The sequence below is a fragment of the Narcine bancroftii genome, chromosome 6, assembly GCF_036971445.1.
Source record: "Narcine bancroftii isolate sNarBan1 chromosome 6, sNarBan1.hap1, whole genome shotgun sequence".
NCBI classification, from domain to species: domain Eukaryota; kingdom Metazoa; phylum Chordata; class Chondrichthyes; order Torpediniformes; family Narcinidae; genus Narcine; species Narcine bancroftii.
The window spans coordinates 25755892-25783256 of NC_091474.1; the positions used below are offsets into that span (position 1 = coordinate 25755892).

The 27365-nt window shown below is 41.8% G+C and overlaps 1 protein-coding gene across 3 annotated transcripts in view; it reads left to right on the top strand.

The window, feature by feature from the left end:
• The window catches only part of LOC138735852 (serine/threonine-protein kinase 3/4), a 155022-nt gene that overhangs the window by 108000 nt on the left and 19657 nt on the right, over positions 1-27365 (top strand). Inside the window, exons 10-11 of one of the 3 annotated variants that reach the window (XM_069884369.1) lie at positions 3146-3306; positions 24570-24692. In XM_069884369.1, the coding sequence (XP_069740470.1) occupies positions 3146-3306; positions 24570-24680 (272 nt within the window). In that variant the 3' untranslated portion in view covers positions 24681-24692. Of the gene's footprint in view, positions 1-3145; positions 3307-5051; positions 5129-24569; positions 24693-27365 lie in introns of those variants that run through there. The other 2 variants (XM_069884370.1, XM_069884368.1) reach the window with 2 other exon arrangements.

Sequence of the window (27365 nt, forward strand, 5' to 3'; positions counted from 1 at the left end):
AGTTTCTCCAGCAGATTGTTTGTTGCTCCAGTCTCTCACATGTCTCCATTAAAGGCAAAGAGTTTGCTGCGGTTGGAAACATTTACATAGAATTACATGGAACAATACAGCACAGGAACATTTGGAGAAGACTGATAATTATTTTTGGATGGATGTTTTTCTGTCCATCACACCCTTTGTAAAGTAAAATTTGTCCAAAATTCAGCTCAACCCAGGCCCATGTCACTTGGATGCTAAGTTTTTTCTTTAAAGTTTGCTACTTTCCTCCTATCTGAATATCCTTCAATTCTGTAGCTTTTCTGTCCTCAATTTCCATCTCTGCTGTTGTCTGATTCCAGTTTGAAGCTTTCAGTAAACCTCCATTTCCCACTTTAACCCTTTGGACTCCATGTCCCAATTTTCACCGTCTACCACCGAGCGTATATACTCTGTGTCCCTGGTTTTACAGGACTGGTTTTATGCCCAATCGCCAGCTGATTCATATTGGTGTTTTTACTGTAGTTCACCCATAGACCCAGAGCTATTAATGTTATATATTATGTAAGGTAAAAAATGACTGGAGTCCAAAGGGTTAGGACATTCTATAAAACCTTGTAAATCAGCTCTGCACACTCTCCTGTACATTAACTCAGAAGGGGCTTTGATAAGGTGAATGAATACAGACTTTTTCCCAGGGTTGGAAAGTTTGTTAAGGGCCTGGGTTTAAATGAGAGGGGAAAGACTTCAAGGGACGTGAGGGTCAACACTTTGAGGTGGGTGCAAATGCAACTTTTTAAAAGGTATCTTCATGGGTACATGGATAGGAAAGGTTTAGAGGGATATGGACAAAAGACAGGCAAATGGGACTAGCTCAGGATCCACCATGATCAGCATGGACAAGGTGGGCTGAATGTCTTATTTCCATGCTTTCAAATTCTCATGACATACATTAATGCCACAGCATATTTTACTGATAATCCTCCCATAAAGCAAGCAGGATGTTTCATTGTGCTGGAAACGCTATTTCATTCATTGTGTGCAGTTGAAAGTAGATGTGGATAAGCACGAGTAAAACCCAAAAGTCTGCAGACACTGTGATTGAAGTAAAAACACAATGCTGGAGAAACTCAGCAGGTCAAACAAGGAGGTAGAACTGGGAAGTGTGGGGATGGGAACCAATGAGGTTGGAGGCTGTAGGAGGGAGGTAACCAGAGGTGATGAGGTTAGAGATAGTACTAGAGAAGGTGGTTTGATGTTCTGTAGTGGGGTTCTGGTGGAGTAAGAGGAGGTGACTGAGAGCTATTGTCTGGCTTCGGCAAAGTAGAGCCAGACCACAACAGCACTATCCTTATCTGCAGGTTTGATTGTAGCTTGGGATTGTGGCAGAGAGTGGAGGGCAGAGCACTCAGAGGAGAGTGATGAAATTGAGATGGTTGATGAGGATAAGCACCTACAATAAATTAGGCTCTCTGGACCAAGAAGTGGGATTAGCCTAAAGTCAGCACAAACACAATGCAGATCATTCTCTGGTGATTCCTGATTTTCCTCTCGATGATGTTTTCTAACTAGTGAGTTCCAGATCACATCATTTTGAGTGAAATAATAACCTTGTTTCACCCACCTTGTATCTTTTGCCCATCAGTTTGAATCAAGGTGAGCTCTCTGCAGAGTGCATTGCCAGAATCAGTTTATTCAGTCAGCCCACACATTTCATCTAGTGTATGATTTCATCTGCTCCTGGAGGAGGAGCAGTGTGGGTGGAGCAGCATTCGGAAAAACCCAGTTGTCCAATACTGTTGACATGAAGGCTGAAATTGCAAGCTAGGTAGTGATGAAGCTGATATCTGTGCAGCACTTTGTAATGCACAGCTAATGCAACGCTGGTTATTATATCTAAAGATCTAATATTAACTTGGAGTTAATGGTTCAGCTATAATGTTCTCTGGGCTTCACCTGCAGTTCCATAAACAGTTCTGTTCACCACACATTTTCTTCTCCCTCCACCCATTGGGGAGACGTGTGAAATGGCACTCTATCAGATTTAAAGACAGCTATCAGGCACCTGAATTAACCCCACCCCCACCCCCACCCCCACCCCCCGTCCCCCCCGGCATTGCTCTCATACAGCTCTTGATGCTAATCAGTCATTTTAACCCTACACTCTGTATTTGTGCTCCTGTTCTGCTTTATATTTCAGTCTGTATATGAGAATAAACCTGTTAGACTGCAGAAGAACCCTTCTCGCTGTACCAGGTATAATGTGAAAAAGATGTTAATTGTACTAATCACTCTGGAGGTGTCCAGCATATTGCCTGAGTACCAGCTATTTAACGACAAGAAGTGATCCCACAAACTAGGCTTGCCTTCATTGGAATTTCAAACATTAATGAGTGATTTGATTTTTTTTCCCCCAAGATGTTATGGAAAATTATTAAGGTGACTCTTTAATGAGAAGAAAAGTCTAGGAGTGGAGGTATGGTCTAATGACAATGGGGAGCCTTTGTTCAGGCACCTGCCTGCCTTTTGCTCATACCTTGAAGAAGGGCTCAGGCCCAAAATGTCGGTAATATATCTTTACCTTCTATGGACGCCTGTGAGATCTACTGAATTCCTCCAGTATTTCTAAGTTTTTACTACAGTCTCATAATCTGCAAACTTTTGTGTTTCACTCCAGGGAAAGATGGATGAATGGAGTAATATTATACTGTACAGTAAACCCCCCCACCAGTGTACAGCACCTATGGGGATTGGTAGATGCCGGATAAGTGAAGTTTCAGGTTGCTTGAGATTGTGTGTTGTATGGATTGGCAAACTAACTACTGGGGGCACAAATTTTAAACTTTTGTATATTTTACCTATTTATTTTACATAATTTTTTTGCTGGTTGCTTGAGATTGCCAGTTGCTTGAATTCCAGATAATGGGAATTTTACTGTAGTTCAAACATGTTCTTGTTTAATGGCAGAATAGACTAGAGGGCTGAATGGTCTTTTCCCTGTTCCTAAATCACTGTATGATGTCAACGTTCTACGACCTTACCACCTGGAATGCAGTTTCACCCTCCAAAAGACCATCAGAGACTGTTCAATATTCACTGTATAATGTCTTTGAGCTTCCTTCCTAGAATTTAATTTAGCTCATTGGATATTATTCTTTTAACTTTGCAGAGAAAGAGGAGACGCTACAGCAAAGTAAACCCTCCTTCCTGGAGTACTTTGAGCAGAAGGAAAAAGAGAATCAGGCAAATAGCCATAGTAATCGTAATGCGCAAGCCCTTCAGAGCTCCTCTGATAACTGGAAGGTACCACAGGATGGCAACTTTGAATTTGTAAGTAATGTAAAGACCGTTCTAATTAATTTTCGACAAGTTAAACACTAAGTGGCAAAGTTCATCCTGTATTTTCTATTTTCCTGCAAAAAAATGAACAATAGGAGGAACTCGGCAGGGCAGGCAGCATCTCTGGAGTCAGCGTTTTGGGTCAAACCCCTGCTTTACGACTGAGAAAGGAGAGGGAAGAGAGGCAGTATAAAGAGGAAGGGCGAGGGGTCAATTTGTAATGGGTGTACTAAGGAAGGCTGAAGGATGATGGACAGATGGAACCAGGTCAGGGGGAGCATGGGGGAAACTGAAGCAGGATAGGTAGAAGCAGACAAGAGAGTGGAGGGAGGGAGCAGATGGTTGGGGGAGGGGAAGGTGAAGGTGGAGACAGCTACTGGAGGGGGGACATTGGTGGAAGCATGCAAGGAATAGATGGTGACCTGATCAGAACAGTGAAGGAGGAATATGGCGGGAGGCGTTTGTGGCCAGTGAGAAGGTAAGTGTGGTGAGGAAAGGGTGTGTGAGTGAGGGCCCAAGGGTGGTAGTTAAGGGATGTTACTCAGATCAGAGCCTGTGACCAGAGGTGTTCCGCAAGGATCGGTCCTGAGTCCAATGTCATTTGTTATCTGGATGACAATGCAGTTAGCTCGGTTAGTGTTTGGGGATGACTCCAAAGTTAGTGGTGAAATGGACATTGAAGAAGGTTATCTGAGATTACAGCAGGATCCATATAATCTGGGAATGTGGACAAGGAATGGCAAATGGAATTTAACTCGGACAAGTGTGAGGTGTTGCTCTTTGGTAGGCTGAACCAGGGCAGGACTGAATTGAATTGTAGGGCTCTGATGAGTATTGTAGAACAGAGGGACTTGGGGGTGGGGGGGGGGCGGGGTGGGGTACATGCACACAGTTCTGTGGAGATGCAGATAGATAGGGTGGAGAAGAAAGGTTTAGAACGCTAACCTCCATCAGTCAGGGCATCAAGTTCTGGACCACAGACTTGAGCTACAGTGAGGACAAGAGAATGCTGTTTTGCCAGGTTGTACTTCTTGTTACAACTGTTACACTTGGAACAGTTTTGGTCACTAAACTACAGGAAAGATATCATGAAGCTGGGGGAAGAAGTGCAGAAGTATTTACTAATCTCTGTGGCACAATTTGCAAATAATTGTCATTAAATTATGTGGATTATATGTGCCTTATAAATTTGTATCATATGTCTCCAGTACATGGTTGGCATAGCGGTTAGTGCAAAGCCTTTACAGCACCAGTGATTGGGACAAGAGTTTGAATCCTGCGCTGTCTGTAAAGAGTTTGTTCGTTTTCCCCATGTCTGCGTGGGTTTTCCCTTGGGGCTCTGGCTTCCTTCCACCATTTGAAACGCACTGAGAGTATAGGATAATTATGTATAAATTGGGCGGCACAGATATGTGGGCCGAAATGGCCTATTACCATGCTGGATGTCTAAAGTAAAGTACTTCTGAAGGCTGTGGATGGTCTGGATTGCAGACACTAAACCAGTGGTTCTGTGGTTAGTAAGGGATTACTTAAAGATGGTATGAGAGTGGAGAAAAAGGTTGAAAACCACTGCACTAAGCTGTATCCTTGTACCAAAGTTGCAACTGAACTGCTTTCTGCACTTTGCTTCTGATGGTGAAGAGTGATTGGACTCAGAACACCAGAAAATTGCAAAGATAATGAAATCTCTTTAAAACATTAACAAGACTACTGAATCACCACTTTGTTCTTTCCAGGTCTGGCGCTGTGTAAGTCTGTGATGGAGGGTCTTGAATTCAGCCACAGCACTTGTGTAGAATAGCATTTGGCTTCATTGCTCATGTCATAAAAGTCTGGTGATCAAGTATTTCCAAGTCATTGAATGTGGCCCGGAGGTATTGTTAATGGAATCATACATTCCGAAGATAAATCCAGGATTTAAGTGCAGTCTGTGTGGATGTGACTCAATAACCATTTCCTCAGGGGTATCTTGGCTTGCCTTAGCTCTGTCTGGATCTGCTGCAGTTGTAATGGCTTAATTTAGATTCAGTGTAGATGCTTGCTGACATTCTTAATTGTAATAATTGATCACGCTAACATTTTCTTTGTACTGAGAATTTAAATTCTCTGTCCTCGATCCCACCCCACCTATAAGACTGTAGATACAGGAGCTGAACTAGGCCATTTGGCCTGTCAAGTCAGCTCTGCCATTCCATCATGAGCTGATCCTTTCTCTCACAGCCCCACTCCTCTCCTTTCTCCCCATAACATGGCCTCCAAAGCCATCCATGGTAGCAAATTCCAGAGATTAAACCCTCTCTGGCTAAAGAAATTCCTCAGCATGCATCTCTATTTTAAACGGGCAACTTCAATCCCGAAGTTGTTCCCTTTTGTCCTAGACTCCCCATGGGAAACAACTTTGCCACGTCTGGGACTGCACAGTTGGTGTATTGGTTAGCGCAACACCTTTACAGCATCAGCGACTGGGACTGGGGAAAGAATTCTGCACTGTCTATAAGGAGTTTGTACATTCTCCGTGGGTTCCTGTTTCCTCCCACCATTCAAAACGTACTGGGGGTGTAGGGTAAAATTTTAATTTACTCTATCCAGGCCTTTCAAGATTCAAAATGCTTCTATGAGGTCCACCCTCATTCTTCTTAAATTCCAATGTGTCCAGTCTAAGAGCTGTCAAACATTCCTCGTATGCTAATCCCTTCATTCTACTCTTGTAAATCTCTGAACCCTTTCCAATGCCAGCATAAGGACCCCTAATAACTATACCATGTCCTCCTAGTAAAGCCTTACCAGTGCCTTAAAAAGCCTCAACATCACATCCCTGCTCTTGTATCGTATTCCTCTAGATACAAATGTCACCATTGCATTTGCCTTCTTCACCACCTACTCAACTTGGAGGTTAACCTTTAGCGTATCCTGAATGAAGAATTTTAAATTTTCTACCCATTCAAATAATAGTCTGCCCTTTCATTCCTTCTACCAAAGTGCATGACCGTGCACGTTCGAATATTTAATTTAATTTACCACTGCCCATTCTCTCAAACTAAGTCTCTCTGTAGGCTCTCCATTTCCTCCTCACTACCTGGCTGTAAGATTTAGCTGATCTTGTGGCAAAGGCTGGAATATCTCTGGTCTGTTCCTGAAGGTGCTCAATGTAACATGTTGGAAAATGATCAGAAGATTAAGAGCTCCTTTCTCAAATGATCAGGTGCTGGTTGTGAATGGCTAACGCCTGCATGTGGCTTATCCTCGAATTCTTTTGTTCTGTACATCCCAGTGCTGTAGCTGGGTGGACGGTGAATATTGACGTGGTGAATGCACAAAATTCTTAGTGATTCTTTGAATTTTTGATTAAATGCAGCTCTACTTTGTCTGAAGATCTGATAAAGCTTGCTCAGTGTAGACAATCTGTGCGGGATAGGACTCATGGCGAAATTTCTTCTTTCAATTGTGTCACTAGGGCTATAGGACTTGCACCTGCTGCCCCAGCTCAGGATCAGGCGTCAGGGCTTAAAATCACCTGGTCGTCAGGACACCTCTGGCCTGAATTGTTTGTCCCATCTGGGTAAATTGAGATTTTGGATTTCCAACCAACGCTAATGAAACCAAGAACCTGGAAATCTTGAATGCTGGAAATAATTCACCTACTATGTGATAGTTCAGGTTTCCACAGGACACAAACAAGCCCTTCTCGTTTGTGCTGAACTATTCCCATTGACCTGAACTCTAGCCATAGCCAAGTTCACATACCTATCCAAATTTTCCCTCAATCTAGTCCACATTCATGACGTCAGCAGACAGCTCCTTCCACACTCCCAAGATTCAAGACTCCTTTATTGTCATGTATTAGTGCAGACCATGTAATGTTACACAAAGTGGCCTTTTGCCTGCCGTAAAGCAGTCAAAGAGTTGCCATTACCTTGGCACCTCTTACAGTAAGAGAAAATGAGGAGCAAAAGAGAGTCCCTTCAGAGTCACTGAGTGTCCATTGATTTGCCTCCACCACTCCCGCAATCTCTGCAGCCACACAAACCCCTGTTGATCCATTGATAACCCGAGCTCCAGATCTTAACCTCCGTCATGATTAGAAACCTTCAGCACCGGAGGCCCATCAGGAGTCCTTCTTGCCCTCAGCAACCTCTTGAATCCCAGCTCCAATACCTGGTACCCATGAACCAGTCTTCAGCAGCAGGTCCCCTGATCATGTCGGGGATCATAGCCTGTGTGGGCCCCTCAGCCGGTGAGCCCCTCAGCCGGTGAGCCCCTCGTTGGTCTGCTGTGTGCTCACCTTCCTGCAGTCTTGTCTCCTCTGCTTCTCCGTTTGAACGGGGTTTTTCTCCCTGTTTCTGGTGCCCTGTGCTGGTCTGCTTCTTCCCCTGTAATCTGCAACTGCTCGTGGCAGCTGCCAAACACAGGTACCGCCATCTTGGGCACAGACCTCCGTGGTTGCAAGATCTTGCTTTACAAACACCATCAGCTCCTTTAACATGGCGTTTAAAGCCTATACAGAGCAGCCTGGCAGTTGGAACCTGTGTCTCTGCTGTCCCGAGTCTGTACTAGCAGTAGCATTAACTTTGTGTGAAGAAGTCCTCCCTAATGTTCCCCTTTCACCGGGTTCTTATCTCTCCTAACCTCAGTGGAAAAAGCCTGCTTGCATTTGCTCTACCCTCATAATATTCTGTACCCTTGAATTGTTGGTACAAAGTAGAGTCTGAAGCCTTGAAATAAAAAGATAATACTGGAAATATTTAATAAGTGAAACAGCAACTGAAAGTTCATGTCAGGTCATGAAGATCATCCATCTGAACCCTTATTTTCTCTATCTGCCAAAATGCTGAACATTTTCTAGTTATATTTGTAGCATTTTGCATTTTTGAAACTATTTAATAATTTTTCACCAAATAGATGTAACAATAAAATATATTAGCCAGAGGCAAAGCAGAGATAGTTTTAATGGCATTTGAGGCTGAGTTTGTACAGCAAATGGAATTGAATTTGTATAACATTTTCCCTCTCACTTACATCCTCGAGAGACTCTGTCTCTGTGGTTTTTCTAGCAGTGCACATCATTTAGTTGCATATTGAAGTAAGCTGTGAAGAGTTTAATTTGCTCATCACCAGGGATGTGGGCAGAGAGTTGGGGAGAGGGAAGGGTGATTGATGGGTGTGATAATGAGCAGGTGGTCATTTTTTGGAAAGTTCATATCTCGGACTAGGAGCTTGTCTTGGGTAAACTTATACCTCTCATTTTGTTCGTTTTAGATTGGTCACAGTGTTTGAGCTACCAAAAGAAAATAGACACACACACCGAGAGCAGTTCAGTTTATACAAATGTTTATTACAAATTCAAAAGCTGATTTCAAACTACAATATGCAAGCCCTTTCCAACTATACTTATCAACACCTGGACTGGTTCCAACTGCTGAAGCGAGGCAACAACTGCACACTTGTAGTAGGTTGTCAGGGCGCCGGTAGCAGCTTCTCCACCTCCCCTGACCAGGACGTTGGCTGGACTCTAGAAGTTCTTCTTGCTGAGAGATGTTGCCACCTCTCGGAGAGTCTCAAACTTCAGCAGCAGGACCATGGCTTATATTACCCAAAAACTGCTTACCCAAGCACCTATTCCCAGCACAGCAAGAAAGATAAGCGAGCAAGCTAGCATGCTAGGCTTCATTCGAATAACATAATTTTCAGCTTATCACTTTGAATACAATGGTTTATTTTGCATCAAGGCTAGGGCTCTGACTGTCTGTGACCAAAACAAGCAGGAAGATTAAATGTTCTTGGTACACAGATGTCCTTTCGTCAGATAACTGCATCTCTGGCCCCTCGGTGGAATTTAGCTTATGTCTGCTGATTCTAAAGCACAAGCAGGTTCTCAGCCTTGCAGAACCAAAGGCTACAAAAGTAAGAAACACGGTTTAAATCTTCCATTACATTACAGAGCTCAATTTTACAGGCATTGAGCATAGAACATTACAACGCAGTACCTTCGGCCCTCGATGTTATGCCAACCTATGTATTCCTTCCCAAAAAAAGCTAAGCCCTTCTTACCTCATAATCCTCTATATTTCTTTCATCCATATGCCTAAGTCTCTTAAAAGCCCCTAAAGTTTCAGCCTCCACCGTCATCCCTGGCAAGGCATTCCAGCACCTACAACTCAGTGTAAAAAAAAAACTTACCCCTGATGTCTCCCCAAAACTTTCCTCCCTTCACTTTGTACAGGTGTGTGCTACTCCCACCCTAGAAAGAAAGCTTCTCTCAGATTCTTGTAGACATATGTTAAGTCATCTCTCATCCTTCTTTGCTCCAAAGAGAAGTCCTAGCTCTGCTAGAAGACTTATTTTCCAATCCAGGCAACATTCTGGTAAATCTCCTCTGCACCCTCTCCATAGCTTCCACATCCTTCCTGTAATGAATTAACCACAATATTCTAAGTGTGCTCTTACCAGAGATATGTAGATTTGCAACATGACTTCTCGATACCCATTATGTCCAGTGGGGGTCCTTCTTGCTTGAATGGATTTCCCGAATCACAGTGAAGCAACAGATGGTGCTCCAGCTTCAGAGACCCACCTTCAGTCTAGACCTTGGGAGCAGTCTGTGCAGTTTGCCCATTCACTCCCACATCTCAGAGGTGTGCTGATCGGTCAATTAGCTATTACCCCATAGTATAGGTTTGTGGCAGACAGAATCAAATATGTGAGGGAGAAACCTTAAAAGTTAGAAGAAGTGAAACACAAAAGTCTGCAGATTCTGTGATTGTAGTAAAAACACACCAGAATGCTGGAGGAACTCGGCTGGTCTTGCAGCATCCATAGGAGATAAAAATTTATTGCTGACATTTCAGGCCTGAGACCTTCTTCAAGGAATAAGCAAAGAAAGGGTACAAGAAAACTAGGAGAGCAGGAATGGGATTGCTTTCCTTTGAGATAAGTTGAATCTATTGCGCTGAATGGGCTTTTCATTTTTAAGATGGAGGTTTGCCTCTTGTCTTAATGAACTCTACTTCTTCTCCAATCTCTGAGCTAAGGAAGATTCACCTCTTGGTTCTGCTCAATAATCTTACCTTAATTTGTATTCCCTTATCAGAGAAAATCTATCTGTGTTGAACGTACCATTGATAAAGAGAATTAAATGGCTATTTTTAAAAGTTTGGATAATTTCTGAATATATCACAGTTGTAATTACAATTCTCCTTGCCATGTCCCAAGGACTTGGAGGATTAAATTAGTTTAGGTGTGAATTTTTCCCAATCTGGGAAATTAAGAGTTTACTCTATTTAAATTAGTGATAAGAAGACACACAAAATAGACTGCAGATGCTGGAATCTGAAGCAATAAACATAGTTTTGGGCCAGAACCCTTTATCAAGTCTTGTTGAGGGGTTCCCATCCAAAATGTTGACTGTTCTTTTTCTCGCACTGATGCTGCTCAATCCACTGAGTACCTCCAGCAGATTGGTTGTCATTGAAGGAGTGATGAGATAGATGGAGGGAACCTACTTTCTCTGAGTCCCAAACAAGGGTGCACAACAACAAAGTTAAGAATCTCGTGTTCCAAGATAAAATCAAGAATGAATTCAACAGATAGGCACAGGAATTCTGTTCATGCCATCACTCTTCCCAACCCCATTTCAGAAAGAAACCTCTTGAGGCTGCAGACAAGGAGCATTTCCCATGCAGATTTGTACCAGTTGCTATCCCTCCAACATCAGACTCATTTCATCAGAAACTCATACTTTTCACTTTATTTATCACTGAATATTTATTTTTTTCTGTATTTTCACATTCACTTTATTTACATTTCTCCCTTTTGCATATTTTTTTTTCTTGAGTAGATTACACTACCGATAAGTAGAAATTCTGCTTCACCCGCAGGAGATAGAATTGCATGGTTGTATATGATGTCATGCATGTACTCTGACATCAAATTTGAACTTTCAGAAGGAGTCCTTTTATTATGCAAGGTGATATTTTCCAGGTTTTTTTTCCCTTCTAATCCAAGCAAATGCAGTTGCCCTTTACCCTGCATTTGCATGGCAATCCTTATGTAAAGGATGGTCGTGACTGTATCTACTCTCAGTAGAAAAAAATACATGGAAGGAGTTATTGCCAGTGTGTGGCACAGTGAGGGACAGCTCTTTATATAACATGAGTGACTAATACTAAAATCGGACTATATTTCCAGTGGCTTTTGTTAGTCACTATATATAGGGAGACCATTCCTTAATTTAAGTGACTGCTAAGCTGGAGGGCATTTTCCATCTTTATCAGCTGACACAAGCCAGCACTTTCAAATGATTTAAAGGCCCAGAATATAAAAATTGCCTCATCCATCTTCATGCTCTCCCTCGTCCGTCTGAAACAATTGCATCAGGGAGATTCACTGAGGGAATTGTCTGATTTGGATAGTGTGTTTTGTAAGCTCAGACTGTGAAAATATAGAAATGCCAAGAAATAGATGTAATGGCAATGATTAATGCTTTCACAATTCCCTCTGGACATCTAAGCTGCCGTTAGACTTCAGGCATTATAATCAAAGTATTATTCTGAGATGGCTTATAAAATCCTGCCATCTTAATAAGTAAAATGCCAATGAAGAGGAAAGAACTGAAAGTTTTATTTAATCCCTTTCCTTGCTTCTTTTGCTGCCTCCTCTTCATCTCCTGATGTTAACTCTTTCAGGCCTCATCTTTCTCTTTAGTAAAAGAAGCCTCCCCATTTTGCTCACAGTACAACAAGAGAGATGGTGCCTGTGAGGCAGAATATTTTGACCTATGGCTGCATCAAGTTAAGCTACATCGGAAAGAGCAAACAACGAGAACCTGGAAGGACATCGACGTTTTGGATCAGGACCCTTTTGTTTCGAGCCCTGATAAAGGACCCCAACTGAAAACGTTCACTGTCTATTTCATACTGCCTGACCCACTGATTTTCAAATGGAGTTCATCCAGTGCTCCCGTTGTGGTCTCCTCTATATCGGAGAGTCTGGATGCAGACTGGGATATGACTTCATTTTTGCGCCTAGACTCTGTCTGCCACAATGGCTTGGATCTCCCTGTGGTCACCAATTTCAATAACCAGCCCATTCCCTTGCGGACATGCCCGTCCATGGTCTCGTGCACTGCCAGACTGAGACCACCCACAAATTGGAGGAACAGCACCTCATCTTCCATCTGGACAGCCATCAACTGGATGGCATTAATATTGACTTCTCCGGTTTCCATTAGGCCCCCCTACCTCCATCTATCCTTATGACTCCTTTCCTCTAATGCATGCTCTCTCCTCTCTCCTGCCCCCCCTTTCCTTCAGGTCTGCATTCACATAGCCGCCTCCTCTCCCTATCCACTATTACCTTTTGTCTGTTGCTCTGTGCTCCTTCCCCTGCCCTTTCTTTCCTTCTCCCCAGCTTTTTAATTCTGGTGCCTGTCTGCCTTTTACTCATACCTTGAAGGAGGACTCAGGACCGAAACATCGGTTATATATATTTACTGCTTATGGATGCTGCGTAACCTGCTGAGTTCCTCCAGCATTTCTGTGTTTTTACTACAAGCACAGCGTGTTTCACTTTTGCATTTCACATCATTTATGTACTCACTTTGTTAATAACCAGTCATATTTTTCCCTTAAGTGGACATATTATGTTGAGAAATATGAGCATAAACCCTATGGAAGCTGACAGTTAAAAACTGCTACAAGTATGTAAAGGGAAAGCAAATGTATTTCCCTTGCTGTCAGAATCAGGGGACTTCATACTGGGTAACCAGGAAACGGCAGATCAATTAATAAATTCTTTGGTTTTGTCTTCACTGAGGAATGTACATTGTAACGTTCACCAGCACATATGAGTGATTTTTTTTTAATTAAAATTACTGTACAGGTACGTATTTTGTATTAAAAATACTGTATACAGTGGTCCCTGGTCCTGGCAGCAGCCCGAGGTTCCCAAGTTATGGCCAATCCGAGTTACAATCAACTTGTTGGTCCCAATTATGGTCGTAAGTCGAGGATTACCTGTAGTCAGTAGGGAAGAAACCAACTAAACTTAACTGCTTCACAGGGAAGGATGCCCGTAAACTTTGAGTAGAGTCCTAAGGGGGCCATGGCCAAAAAAAAGATTGAGAATGGTTTATCTAGTGTGTGGTTGTTCTATTATTCAGTTACTTGATGGCAGATGGACGCAGTTTGATCCTGTAACTTTTAATACCTTCGCCAACAAAATAGCTTCTTGGAGTAGAGTTTCTGTTTTCCACTTTATGGAAAGGTCTTTTTCCTTTTGGCTCTGAATGGTCAGGAAAATACATCAACTTCTTCAACGTTGAGAATTTAAATAGCATTTTAAACGCTAAATCTGGAACAGCACAGAGGAGGTCACATTGAGCTGCTTGAAACCAGAGTAATTCAAATGCATTTGTGTTGTGTGTCACCATATGCCATGGTCAAATTTAGTGTCAGATTTACTGCTCTCATTACACAAACCTGACAGATTCTGGTATCTGGTGAATCCCAAAACACTTATTATTAATTAAAAGCAAATGATGGAAGTACTCAGCTGGTCAGGCAGCATCTGTGCCGAAATAAATGGCTGCATTCAAGGACAATGCATTTTCTTAATCTCTGTCGGTAATACTTGAGTCAATATAAAGACTAGTATAAAAATAAACTCTAGTACAATAATAAAATGATCGTAAGAAGATGAGACATCAGAGCCATTCAGCCCATCGAGTCTGCCTCTCCATTCAATCATTTTACCCGTTAGACCCAGTGCCTGGACTTCTCCCCATAACCTTTGATGCCCTGGCTAATAAGGAACCTATCAATCTCAGCATTAAATACACTCAATGACCTGGCCTTCACAATCCTTGTGGCAACAAATTCCACAGATTTACCACCCTCTGGCTAAAGAAATTCCTCCGTATCTCTGTTCTAAGCGGATGTCCTTCAATCCTGAATTTGTGTCCTCTTGTCCTAGACTCTACCACCATGAGAAACAACCTTTCTACACCTGCTCTGTCCATACCTTTTAACATTTTAAATATATAAATGGCATCCCTCCCAGATTCTCCTTAAATTCTAATGAGTACAGGTCAAGAGCTGTCAAAGGTTCCTCAAATGAAACTCCTTTCATTCCCGGAATCATCCTTGTGAACATATCTGAACCCTCTGAAACAAGGAGCCTAAAGCTCCTCACAGTATTCCAAGTGAGCTCTTGCCAGTGCCTTTTAAAGCCTCAACATCACATCCTTACTCCTGTATTCTATTCTTGCTGAAATGAATGATATATTACAAAAAGAGACCCTTCATACCATGAAGGGTTTTGGATAGAGCTGTCCTATTAGTCATAGAGTTCCACAGTGAGGAAACAGACCCTTCAGCCCATCCTGACCAAGCTAGTCCCATTTGCTTGTTTGGTCCCTCTCCATGCACCTGTCTAAATATATTTTGAATGTTTCAATTCCTCCCACCCCTAAAGTTCCCTCTTTCCACATACCCAGTGCCTGTGAAGAAGGGGCACTGCAAGTCCCTTTTAAAACTTTCCCTTCTCAACTTACCCTGTAGTTTTAGACTCCCCTTCTCCAGTGGAAGGTGGGGGGTTGGGTGGGGGGAGGCTATAACTAACTTATCTAGTCCTTCTCTCATGCTCCTTTCTTACAGTCAAATGTTTACTTTCAAATATTCATTCAATTTGCTTTTGAAATTATTATTGCATTGGCTAACAATTCACTCGTCTGCTGCCACAAACAGGTTCTCTTTATTTATTTTCTCCAGTCTTTTTGATTTTTGAGCAACTCTATTAAATTTCTTCATAGCTTTCCCTGCTCAGAAGACAAGAAACATTAATTTGTCTACCTCCTTGCCACCTCAATTAAACCACCATTTGGTGTCTAAAAGCCACTCCCATTCAGAAGTCTTCATTCCCTTTCAACTGAAATATAATTGTATGAATAATGCATTCAAATATAACCATTAGGACTATAACCATAGAGGACTAGAGGGCATAGTTTAAGAATACAGGGTAGGCCCTTTAGGACGGAGATGAGAAAACATTTTTTTACCCAGAGAAGTGTGAATCTGTGGAATGCTCTGCCACTGAGGGTGGTAGAGGCAGATTCGCTGATTATGTTCAAAAGAGAGTTAGATAAGACTCTAGTGGGCAAAGGAGTTAAGGGTTATGGGGATAAGGCTGGAAAGGGGTACTGATGGTAGTGATCAGCCATGATCTGTAAAATGGCGGTGCTGGCTCGACGGGCCGAAGGGCCTACTCCAGCTCCTATTGTCTAATGTCCATTGTACCTAATGTGGAGATAGGTAAATGTTTGAATTTTGAGGGTTATGGGGAACTGGCTCAGAAGAGGTGAAGCCAGAATCACCAGTCATGATCGCATTGGATGGCACTGCTGAGGCCAGTGTGAGGTCTGTGCGTAACATAAGAAATAGGAGCAGGAGTAGGCTATTTGGCCTGTCAAACCTGCTCCACCATCCAGTAAGATGATGGCTGATCTGATGATTGGCTTATCTCCACCTACCTGTCTTTTCCTCATATCCCTTAATTCCCCTACTATGTAAGATCTATCCAACCTTGTCTTTAATATATTTACTGAGGTCCCCTCCACTCCTTCAATGGGCAATGAGTTTCACAGATTCACCATCCTCTGGGAAAAGCAGTTCCTCCTCATCTCTGTCTTAAATCTACCGCCCTGAATCTTGAGGCTACGCCCCCAGGTACTTGTCTCACCTACTAGAGGAAAAAACTTACCTACTTCAATCTTATATATTCTTTTCATAATTTTATATGTTTCTATAAGATCCCCTGTAGAATTTGCCAGATGAGGCAAGAGGTTCTTGGTAGGTGAGTGAGAAACACAGAAGCTCATGTGCCATATTTTCAGGTGTACTTTTTCTCCTGACAAAGAGACTCAAGTTTTCCACAGGTCAAGTAGCATCAGTGGGAGAGAAAGAATGGTCTATGTTTCAGGCCAGAACCCTTCATCTAGACTGATGATGAAGTTCAAATTCATTATCGGACATCACATACATGACATCACATACAACCCTAAGATTCTTTTTTTCTGCAGGCCAGGCAGAAAAAATATTTATCGGTAACTGTAAACAGTAGTCAAGAATAAAGATATATATAAAAGAAAGGAATGTAAACTGACTGCAAATACTGAAAAATATTCAATAATAAATGCTGAGCAAACTAAGAGTCCTTAAGTGAGTCTCTAAATGTGCCCATTCTTCAGGAGTTTGATGGTTGAGGTGTAGTAGCTATTCCTGAAACTGATGGTATGAGTCTTGTGGCAACTAGACCTCTTTCCTGATGATAGCAGTAAGAACAGTGTGGGTGCTTGGTGGTGTAGATCCTTGATGATTGCTGCTGCTCTCCGATGGCAGTGTTCCCTGTAGATGTTCTCAATGGTGGGGAGAATCCTACAGATTGGGGTTTTTTTGCTTCAGATTCCAGCATCTGCAGTCTCCCATGAGTATTTTTTCTAGGGAGGCTTTGAGAACTTCCTTACCATGTTTCCTCTGGCTTGGTAATCTCTTGCTATAACAGGGTTTAGGGTTGATATTGATGGGCTTAAAGCCACTGGCTGACAGGAAAAATGTCAACAATAACTCCAGTAGCATCTCGTAAGGACATTATTTGAGATGTATATGCAGATGATTTGCTCAGTAATTGCAAAGGAACTGGTAAGCCAAGAAAGACCTCCACTACTGAGGACAGAAGAACTCTGATTATAATGAAGAAAAATCCCCATACGCCTGTCCAATCGATCAGAAACACTCTTCAGGAGGCAGGTGTGGATGCATCAATGACTACTGTCTGCAGAAGACTTCATGAACAGAAATACAGAGGCTACACTGCAAGATGCAAATCACTGGTTAGCTACAGAAACAGGATGGCCAGATTATAGTTTGCCAAGAAGTATTTAAAAGTATAGAAAGATCTTATCTGCTCATGTTCAAGCAAATGCTTCCAAACACACTGGATGGTGCTTCTCCTACAGCAAGACAATGATCCCAAACATACTGCTGAAGCAACAAAGAAACTTTTCAAATCTAAAAAATTCTTCAATGACCAGGTCATTCACCCAATATACATCCAATTGAGCATGCCTTCCATATGCTGAAGAGAACACTTAAGGTGAGAAGCCCCCAAAACAAGCAAGAGCTAAAAATGGCTGCTGTAGAGGCCTGGCAGAGCATCACCAGAGAAGATGCTCAATACCTGGTGATGTCCATGAATGACAGACTTCAACCAATCATTGCATTGCAACGAAGTACTAAATATGACTACCTTAATATACATACCATCGCTATGTCCCAAGGATTATGGTGCCCTGAAATGAAGGGATTATATATAAAAAGCATTGTCATTTCTATATGGTCAAACCAAAATGTATACTCATAACCTTGAATAAAATCTGGAATGTGCACTTTAATCACATTTGAATTGTTTGATTACAAATGTGAGACTGTGGAGCACAGTGGCAAATAAAGGATAATGAAGTAAATGCTTGGAATCTACTCTTGGAGTTCATCATTGCCTGACATTTTAGTGGCACAAATGTTACTTGCCATTTATGCCTATATGCTGTCTTGATCTTCTGAATGCAAATATGGGCTATTTTCCATGCTGAGGAGTTGCCAATGGAATTGAACACGATCAAACATCTCCACATCTGATCTCCTGATAACAGGAGCAGAAGATAGTTGGAGCTAGAACCATGCCTTGGGGCATTTATGCAGTGTTGTCCGGCACAGAATGTTTCCTTTTCAACAGCTACATCCATCAGGTTCCAAATGGAATTGGATCACTGTTTAAAAATGAGACATTAGCTGGGGACTATTACATCTTAAGAGTCCTGACATGCTCAAGTCACTTAGAAGTTGCATTACACATGCACGCACGCACACACACACACACTCAGACAAAGGCACATAGACACACACCCTTGAACACTGTATTTTTATATTTGATTTTAGTTCTGTTGAAAAACTACATGAAATCATATACAAATTTACAAAGGAAAAGATTGATTAGTTTCTTCAAGCCTAATAATTCAGCATGGAATGATGGGTTAATTGTTCTAATGGCACTTCATTTATTGCTTGCTTTTGTGGGGTTGACTTTCTTCTGAAAGCATGGTAGAATGGGACGATATCAATTCTGAGAAGATTTGTACATGATGAATAAATCTTAAAGCAGTGCCCACCACTGCTGAGTTATACTGTCTGGTTACAGTAAAAGAAGATCTACTGTTAAATTGACTCCTGCAGTACTAAATAAATCACAATCCAATCTCTCAGCTTCTGCTGTGAATTAGCTATCATATCTTCTGTTCTTTTTGTCTTTGACCTGAACGCACAGTAGTTCTGCTTTATCAGCCCCAAGACTGACAATAACTTTCTATCAATTGCCTGAATATCAGGCACCATTTAAGAGAGGTAGTAAAAGTCCAGAGGGTATAATTATAAGTAACTCAACTTGGTTTGGAAAAACTACTTTGACTTTTTCAAGTATAGTCATCATGCCCAGGAATTAAATCATTTGGGAGTTCGCAATTGAGGAATCCCTTCACATGAGAACAAATAATCCATTTGTATACAACCCATTGTGTTTACTCATCTATGCATTGAAACGTGAACAAACGTGAGCCGCACAGACTCCTGCTCGATCCATCGGCAACCTGAGCTCCACATCCAAACCTCCAAAACAATGAGGAAGCCTTCAATGCCCAAAGCCTTCGGGAGTCCCTCTTGCCCTCAGCACCTTCTCAAATCCCAGCTCTGACATCGGGTTCCCATGAGCCAGACTCTAGCAGCCCCCAGACCATGTGAGTTCCCTGACCGCGTTGCCCGCAGCCTTTGTGGGTCTCTCAGCCATGGTTACTGTCCTGTAGCATTGACTCCTCTGCTTCTCCTCAATGGGATGTTCCCCCCATTTCTGGTGCCTGTGCTAGTTCACTGCTCCCTGGAATCTGCAACCCCTCGTGATCACTGCTGAGCATAGGTGTTGCCATCTTGGACACAGACCAATTTAGACTGGGCGGTTGAACTCATCACTCTCCCGGGTCCACACCAGTGGTAGCTTTGTCATTATAGCACCTCCGGCAGCACCTCCTTACCTGGAAGCAAGAGTGATCACTTAGCTCCTCTTGCCTGGTCCAGCATTTATTTAGACATGGCTGATTTCTATCATCCATCGACAACCTTAATTTTATATCCCTTTATATTCTTTTAATATTACACCTATTCTAGAATTAGTTCCAGCAGAGGAAGTTTTTTTTTCTTCTCAGTCTACCAGTCTTACTTGCTATAAACAAACCATCCTAATTTGCTTCATGCAGTGTTCCTTTCCCAAAAGCCTGGACTTGAAGCCCACTTTGGAAGCTGACCGCATCATCCAAGCAGAGGTTGCAATGCTCTCAGCGACAGCATTACCAACGTGGTAACTGCCTTGGACTTAAGAATGCTCCACTCTACTCTGTCAAAGGCTTTTTCTGCATCTAAAGCAACAGCCACTGTTGGTTTCTTATTTCCTTGAACTACATGAATTAGATTAATAAGTTTACAGACATTATCCGCTGTTCGTCTTTTCTTAATAAATCCAGTTTGATCTTGATTTACTATTTTTGGTACACAATCGGCCAATCTGTTTGCTAATAATTTCACTATTATCTTATAATCTGAGTTAGGTAGAGATATTGGTCTAGATGATGCTGGTCTTAATGGATGCTTTCCCCATCTTTGGTATTACTGTAATTATTGCTGTCTTACATGAATCTGGCAAGTTTTGTGTTTCTTCTATCTGGTTCATTACTTCCAGGAGAGGAGGAATTAATAACTCTTTAAATATTTTATAGAATTCTATTGGAAATCCATCCTCTCCTGGTGTTTTATTGTTCAGCAGCCTTTTTAATATATCCTATACTTCCTCTATTTCAAATGGTTTTATTAGTTTGTTTTGTTCCTCTTGTAATTTCGGCAGTTCAATTTTAGCTAAAAACTCCTCTATTTTATCATCTTTCCCCTCGTTCTCAGTTTGGTATAATTGTTCATAAAATTCCTTAAAGTTTTCATTAATCTCTTTTGGATTATATGTAATTTTTTTGTCCTTTTTCCTTGATGCCAATACAGTTCTTTTAGCTTGTTCTGTTTAAATTGCAAGCTAATATTTTATGTGGTTTTTTTTATTCCAGTCCGTAAAACTTTTGCTTTGTTTTCATTATGTTTTTCTCCACCTTGTATGTTTGTAATGTTTTGTATTTAATTATTTTGTCCGCCAATTCTCTCCTTTTCGTTATATCAACCCTTTTTACTAATTCCTTTTCTGTACTTATTATCTCCCTTTCCAACTGCTCTATTTCCCAATTGTAATCCTTTTTCATCTTAGTTACATAACTTATTATCTTTCCTCTAATGAAGGCTTTCATTGTGTCCCATAATATAAATTTGTCTTTCACTGATTCTGTGTTTATTTCAAAATATGTTTTAATTTGGCATTCAATAAATTCTCTAAATTCCTGCCTTTTTAACCTCCATCTATATGTTCTTGGTGGGATGTCCTCCAGTTCTATTGCTAATAATAGGGGTGAATGATCTGATAGTGGTCTAGCTTTATACTCAGTTTTCCTAACTCTCCCTTGAATATGGGCCGACAACAAAAGCATATCAATCCTTGAGTATGTTTTATGCCTACTCGAGTAATATGAATATTCCTTCTCTCTTGGGTGTTGCCTCCTCCATATATCCATAAGTTTCATTTCCTGCAATGATTTAACCATAAATTTGGCTACTTTGTTCTTTTTGCTTGTCTTTTGTCCAGTTTTATCCAACATTGGATCCAAATTAAGGTTAAAATTCCCTCCTATCAATATATTTCCTTGAGTGTCTACAATCTTCAAAAAAATATCCTGCATAAACTTTTGATCCTCCTCATTAGGTGCATATATATTAAGCAAATTCCAAAATTCTGAGTATATCTGACACTTTATCATTACATATCTCCCTGCTGGATCTATTATTTCCTCCTCTAATTTGATTGGTACATTTTTGTTAACTAATATGGCTACACCTCTAGTTTTGAATTATAGGATGCTGCTGCTACGTGTCCTACCCAGTCTTTCTTTAGTTTGTTATGTTCCACTTCAGTTAAATGCGTTTCCTGCACAAATGCTATGTCTATTTTTTCTTTCTTCAGTAAATTTAGTAGCCTCTTCCTTTTCATTTGGTTATGTATTCCATTAATGTTTATAGCCATATAGTTCAACGTGGCCATCTTATATCTTGCTTACACCTCTTTTCCACTTCTTTGCCACCTCCATCCCCTTTTTTCCTTTCCCATTTTCATCTCTTAGTTTTCCCTTATTAAACTCAATGTACGACAACACATCTAAAACATAAAATACTCCAACAATTCCCACACCCAATAATACCTTAACCCCAAATGCTCCCCCCCTCTCTGAGTTGCTCCTTAACCCTTGCTGGGCAACCACAACTTCCCTTTCCATTTGGATTGTGATCTTGCTCACAACTGATTTTGCAGTGACAGTTATTCCCTCTCCCCCAGCCCCCCCCCCCGAAAACACTTTTTTACACATATAACAAAGCTCTCTCTTTTTTCCCCATACTTCCTTCCTTCCCTTCTCTTCCCTCTTTTGTTCTTTACATATACATTGTTTTTACATCTTTATATATATTTTATCTCCGTTCTTCATTCTTGTTACATCTCTTCATCTCTTCTTCTGTCCTGCAAATGTTCTGCGAATTCTTGTGCTTCCTCTGGATCCGAGAACAGTCTGTTTTGCTCCCTGGGTCTAAATATTTTAAGCACAGCTGGATGTCTTAACATGAATTTATAGCCTTTTTCCCATAAAATCATTTTCGCTGTATTAAACTCCATCCTCCTCTTTAAGATTTCAAAACATGTGTCTGGGTTAAAAAAATATATTTTTTGACCCTTGAATTCCAATGGCTTATTATCTTTTCTAACTTTATTCCTTGCCCACTCCAGTATATTTTTTCTTGTCATATATCTCAAAAATTTTACTAAGATGGATCTTGGTTTTTGATGCACCTGTGATTTCGGAGCTAGTGCTCTGTGAGCCCTTTCTATTTCCATTTCTTCCTGCATTTCTGTCATTCCCAGGACCTTCGAGATCCATCCTTTTATAAATTCCTTCATGTCTTCGCCTTCTTCACCCTCCTCCAGGCCCACTATTTTTATGATGTTTCGCCTCCTATAATTTTCCAACATATCAATTTTCTGAGATAACAACTCTTGTGTATCTTTAATTTTTTTGTAATTAAAAAATTCTTCCAATTTTTCTCTTGTCATTTACTTCCATTTCTACAGCCGTTTCCCGCTCTTCTACATTCTCTACTCTTTTCCCTATTTCTGACATGACCAGTTCTAAACTTAGCATTTTATCTTCTGCCCCAGCTCTGTTTGAAGAGGAACTAGAGTTCTAGCTTGCTGACCAGTGCTTACCTCCAGGCCTTCAGGCAAAAATTAATACATTCTTTGGCTATTTCCCAGAACCTTTGGTTGCAGTCGTTGTGTCAATCCACAGAATAATTCCTGCAGTCTAATTAATATTCACTGTCTGAAATACCAAGAAGTGTCCGAAAGGTACAAAATCATAGAACAATGCAGTACAGAAACAGGCCCTACAGCCCATCCTGTCTGTGCTGAACTATTGCTACTGCCATTTTTGTTCAATTAAAAACTCCAGCTGTTTACAATAATAGTACTGTTCTGAACAGATACTAAAAAAGGTTTAATTTGATATATTCCTGGTTGAGCTTTCTTTTAATTCTATTTACACAGTTTCAATTTGAAAGTCATAGAACACAAAAAATCATAGCACAGTACAGGCCCTTCATCCCATTGTATTGTGCCGACTTAATAGCCTACTGTAACTGCATAAAATTTCCCTACTGCATAACCCTTCATTTTTCTCAATTCCTTATACCCATCTAATAATCTCTTAAAAGATCCCATTGTACCTGCCTCCACCACTGTTTCTGACAGCACATTTTGTGCGCTAACCACTCTCTGTGAAAAGCTTCCTCTTGTATCACCCTCTGTACTTACTCCCAAGCACCTTAAATCTATTTCCCCCCCACCTCATGTTAGCCATTTTAACCCTGGGAAAAAACCTCTGGCCATCCACACGATTAATGCCTCTCATTATCATGTACACCTCTATCAGGACACCCCTCATCCTCTGTGGCTCCAAGGAAAAATGACCAAATTCACTCAACCTATCTTCATAAGACATGCTCTCCAATCCAGGCAATGTCCTTGTAAATCTCCTCTGCACCCTCTTAATAACATTAACATCCTTCCTGTAGTAAGCTGATCAGAAATGAACACAATATTCCAAGAACAGTCTGACTAAAGTCTTGCATAGCCGCAACAATACCTCACGGCTCTTGAACTTGATCCCATGATTAATGAAGGTCAGCACGCCATTCGCCTCTTTAAAAACACCATCAACGCGTGCAGCATCTTTGTGTCCTGTTGATGCATACCCCAAGATCTCTCGGTTCTTCCGCACTGCTCAGAGCTCACATTGATATCGTGACCTGCCTTCAAATTTGACCTACTGAAATGAACCACTTCCCACTTTTCTGGGTTAAACTCCATCTGCCACTTCTCAGCCCAGCTCAACATCTTATCAATGTTCCTTTATATCCTTTGTCAACCCTCCAGACTATCCACAGCATCACCAACTTTCATGTCATCTGCAAATTTATTATCCCACCCTTCTACTTCTTTATTTTGCACATTGTGGTCTAATTGGTTGGATTAATTATGGTCATTGATTTTCTTTGCTGCATCATCAGATATTGATTTAACTTTGAAGTTTTTTTTATGAGCGTGGAGCTACTGGCACATTATGCTGGTGTTTCAAGATTGATTTTCAAGACCCAGGATCATGAAGTGTTAAGATGGATATACTCTATATAATTTCAAACCAGGTCAGGCATGACTTTATTGAATAGTTGAACATGAACAATCTAATTTTGTTACCCTATTCCCAATGCAACCCTATCATTGCAGCTTGCCTTGATGGTTTAACGAGTTTAAGATCAGACATATCCATAAGCACAGGTGATGTAGCACATTTATAGGATTCAAATACACAACAAGGGATGCAAGAGTTAGATTTAGTTTTCAGATTTATTATCAAGAGTGCATCTATGACATCACATACAACCCTGAGATTCTTTTTTTTTCTGCAGGCAAGGCAGAATTACCACTTACTGGTGGTGCAAAAAAAAAATTGTACACAACATGCACACGTAAACAAAGAAAGAAATCTGTGCAATATGGAGGCAATTTTAAAAAAATAATAAAGTACACAGGTAAGAGTCCTTAAATGAGTCCCTGATTGAGTTTGTTGTCGAGGAGTCTGACAGTGGAGGGGTAGCAGCAGCTCCCGAAACTGGTGGTGCGAGTCTTGTGGCACCTCTACCTCTTTCCTGACGGTAGCAGCAAGAACAGATCATCAGCTGGGTCGAGTGGAACCTTAACAATTGCTGGTGCTCTCTGACTGCAGCGTTCACTGCCTGATAGAGATGCAGGGGTATACAAAGCAGGAGATATGTGGGCAAACACATATACAGGCATAACACACAGAGAGGCAAGAATACATATGCGCAGATACGCAGAAACTATATCTTCTTTGGCTTGGCTTCGCGGACGAAGATTTATGGAGGGGGTAAAAAAGTCCACGTCAGCTGCAGGCTCGTTTGTGGCTGACCAGTCCGATGCGGGACAGGCAGACACGATTGCAGCGGTTGCAAGGGAAAATTGGTTGGTTGGGGTTGGGTGTTGGGTTTTTCCTCCTTTGCCTTTTGTCAGTGAGGTGGGCTCTGCGGTCTTCTTCAAAGGAGGCTGCTGCCCGCCAAACTGTGAGGCGCCAAGATGCACGGTTTGAGGCGTTATCAGCCCACTGGCGGTGGTCAATGTGGCAGGCACCAAGAGATTTCTTTAGGCAGTCCTTGTACCTTTTCTTTGGTGCACCTCTGTCACGGTGGCCAGTGGAGAGCTCGCCATATAATACGATCTTGGGAAGGCGATGGTCCTCCATTCTGGAGACGTGACCCATCCAGCGCAGCTGGATCTTCAGCAGCGTGGACTCGATGCTGTCGACCTCTGCCATCTCGAGTACCTCGACGTTAGGGGTGTGAGCGCTCCAATGGATGTTGAGGATGGAGCGGAGACAACGCTGGTGGAAGCGTTCTAGGAGCCGTAGGTGGTGCCGGTAGAGGACCCATGATTCGGAGCCGAACAGGAGTGTGGGTATGACAACGGCTCTGTATACGCTTATCTTTGTGAGGTTTTTCAGTTGGTTGTTTTTCCAGACTCTTTTGTGTAGTCTTCCAAAGGCGCTGTGTTCTCGCACCAACCCTCTTTTCAATCTTCTTCAGCATGATGCTGAACCAAGCCATGAAAGACCCCAACAATGAAGACGCTGTTTACATCCGGTACCGCACGGATGGCAGTCTCTTCAATCTGAGGCGCCTGCAAGCTCACACCAAGACACAAGACTTGTCCGTGAACTACTCTTTGCAGATGATGCCGCTTTAGTTGCCCATTCAGAGCCAGCTCTTCAGCGCTTGACGTCCTGCTTTGCGGAAACTGCCAAAATGTTTGGCCTGGAAGTCAGCCTGAAGAAAACTGAGGTCCTCCATCAGCCAGCTCCCCACCATGACTACCAGCCCCCCCACATCTCCATCGGGCACACAAAACTCAAAACGGTCAACCAGTTTACCTATCTCGGCTGCACCATTTCATCAGATGCAAGGATCGACAATGAGATAGACAACAGACTCGCCAAGGCAGAAACTATATACATGTCTCATATATATATTTATTATTAAATAGTTGAGTATTTAATGGGGAGTTGCTTTTGAAGTTCAGCAGTCATTCAACATTTTCACTGCCGGTGGGAAGAAGCCGTTTCTCAGCCTGGTGGTTCTGGCTGTGATACTCCTGTATCTCTTCCCCGTCTGGAGCAGCTGAAAGATGCTGCATGCATGGTGATAGGGGTCCTCACATATTTTGCAAGCCCTCTTCAAACAACGATCCTGGTAGATCAGGTCGATGGGGGGGAGGGTATTTAGGGATGGACAATAATTGCAGACATTGTGAGCAATGTTCACATCCCATGAGCGAATAAACAAGAAACAAAAAATCTGCAGCAAGAGAAATAATTGACATTGCAATACACTTTCATCAGAACTGGGAAAAGTTAAAGATGTAAAAACGCAGAAATGCTGGAGGAACTGAGCATGTGTCACAGCATCCATAGGAGATAAGGATGTATTACCAACCTTTCTGGCTTGAGCCCCTCCTCGAGGTAGATAAAGGGCCGATATTAAAAAGCTGGTGAGAAGGGAAGAAAGCACCCGGTGACCTACAGTACTGAGCTTCCTGCGTGATCTCCCGCCTTGGGCCCAGCCATCGACACGACTTCTAAGGCCTCGCAGCAAAATTTAAAGATGTAGCAAATTATAGAGATATTATCAGCAATAAATCTGTCTGCACCACTGAAGTGTCTTTACTTCTTGCACCAACTGCATCTATGAATATTTATCTATCTGTTGAGATTTATTATCTCTTTTTGTGCCTGGGCATTTGTGGTCATTGAAATTTTCACTCTTGCAGTTGGTGTATCTTACTGACCTCTGGTTGCAGCAAGTAAAAATTTCAGTGCATCTGTACAGTGAACATCCATATATGACAGGAAGGGTGGGACCATTAGCATTGGTTCAAAACTGTTACAGTGCCAGTGACTCGGGTTTGAAACCAGCACTGACTATAAGAAGTTTATACATTGTGTCTGCGTGGGTTTCCTTCAGATGTTCCTGTTTCCTCACACCTTTCAAAATGTATGGGGCTTGTAGGTTAATTGGAATATTTAGGTGGCATGGGCTCGTGGGCTGGAAGGGGCATGCTGTATGTCCATCAGGGATTGGTGTTGGGTCCTTTGTTGTTAGGGGAAGTTGTGGATAGTGAAGAAGGTTTTCATG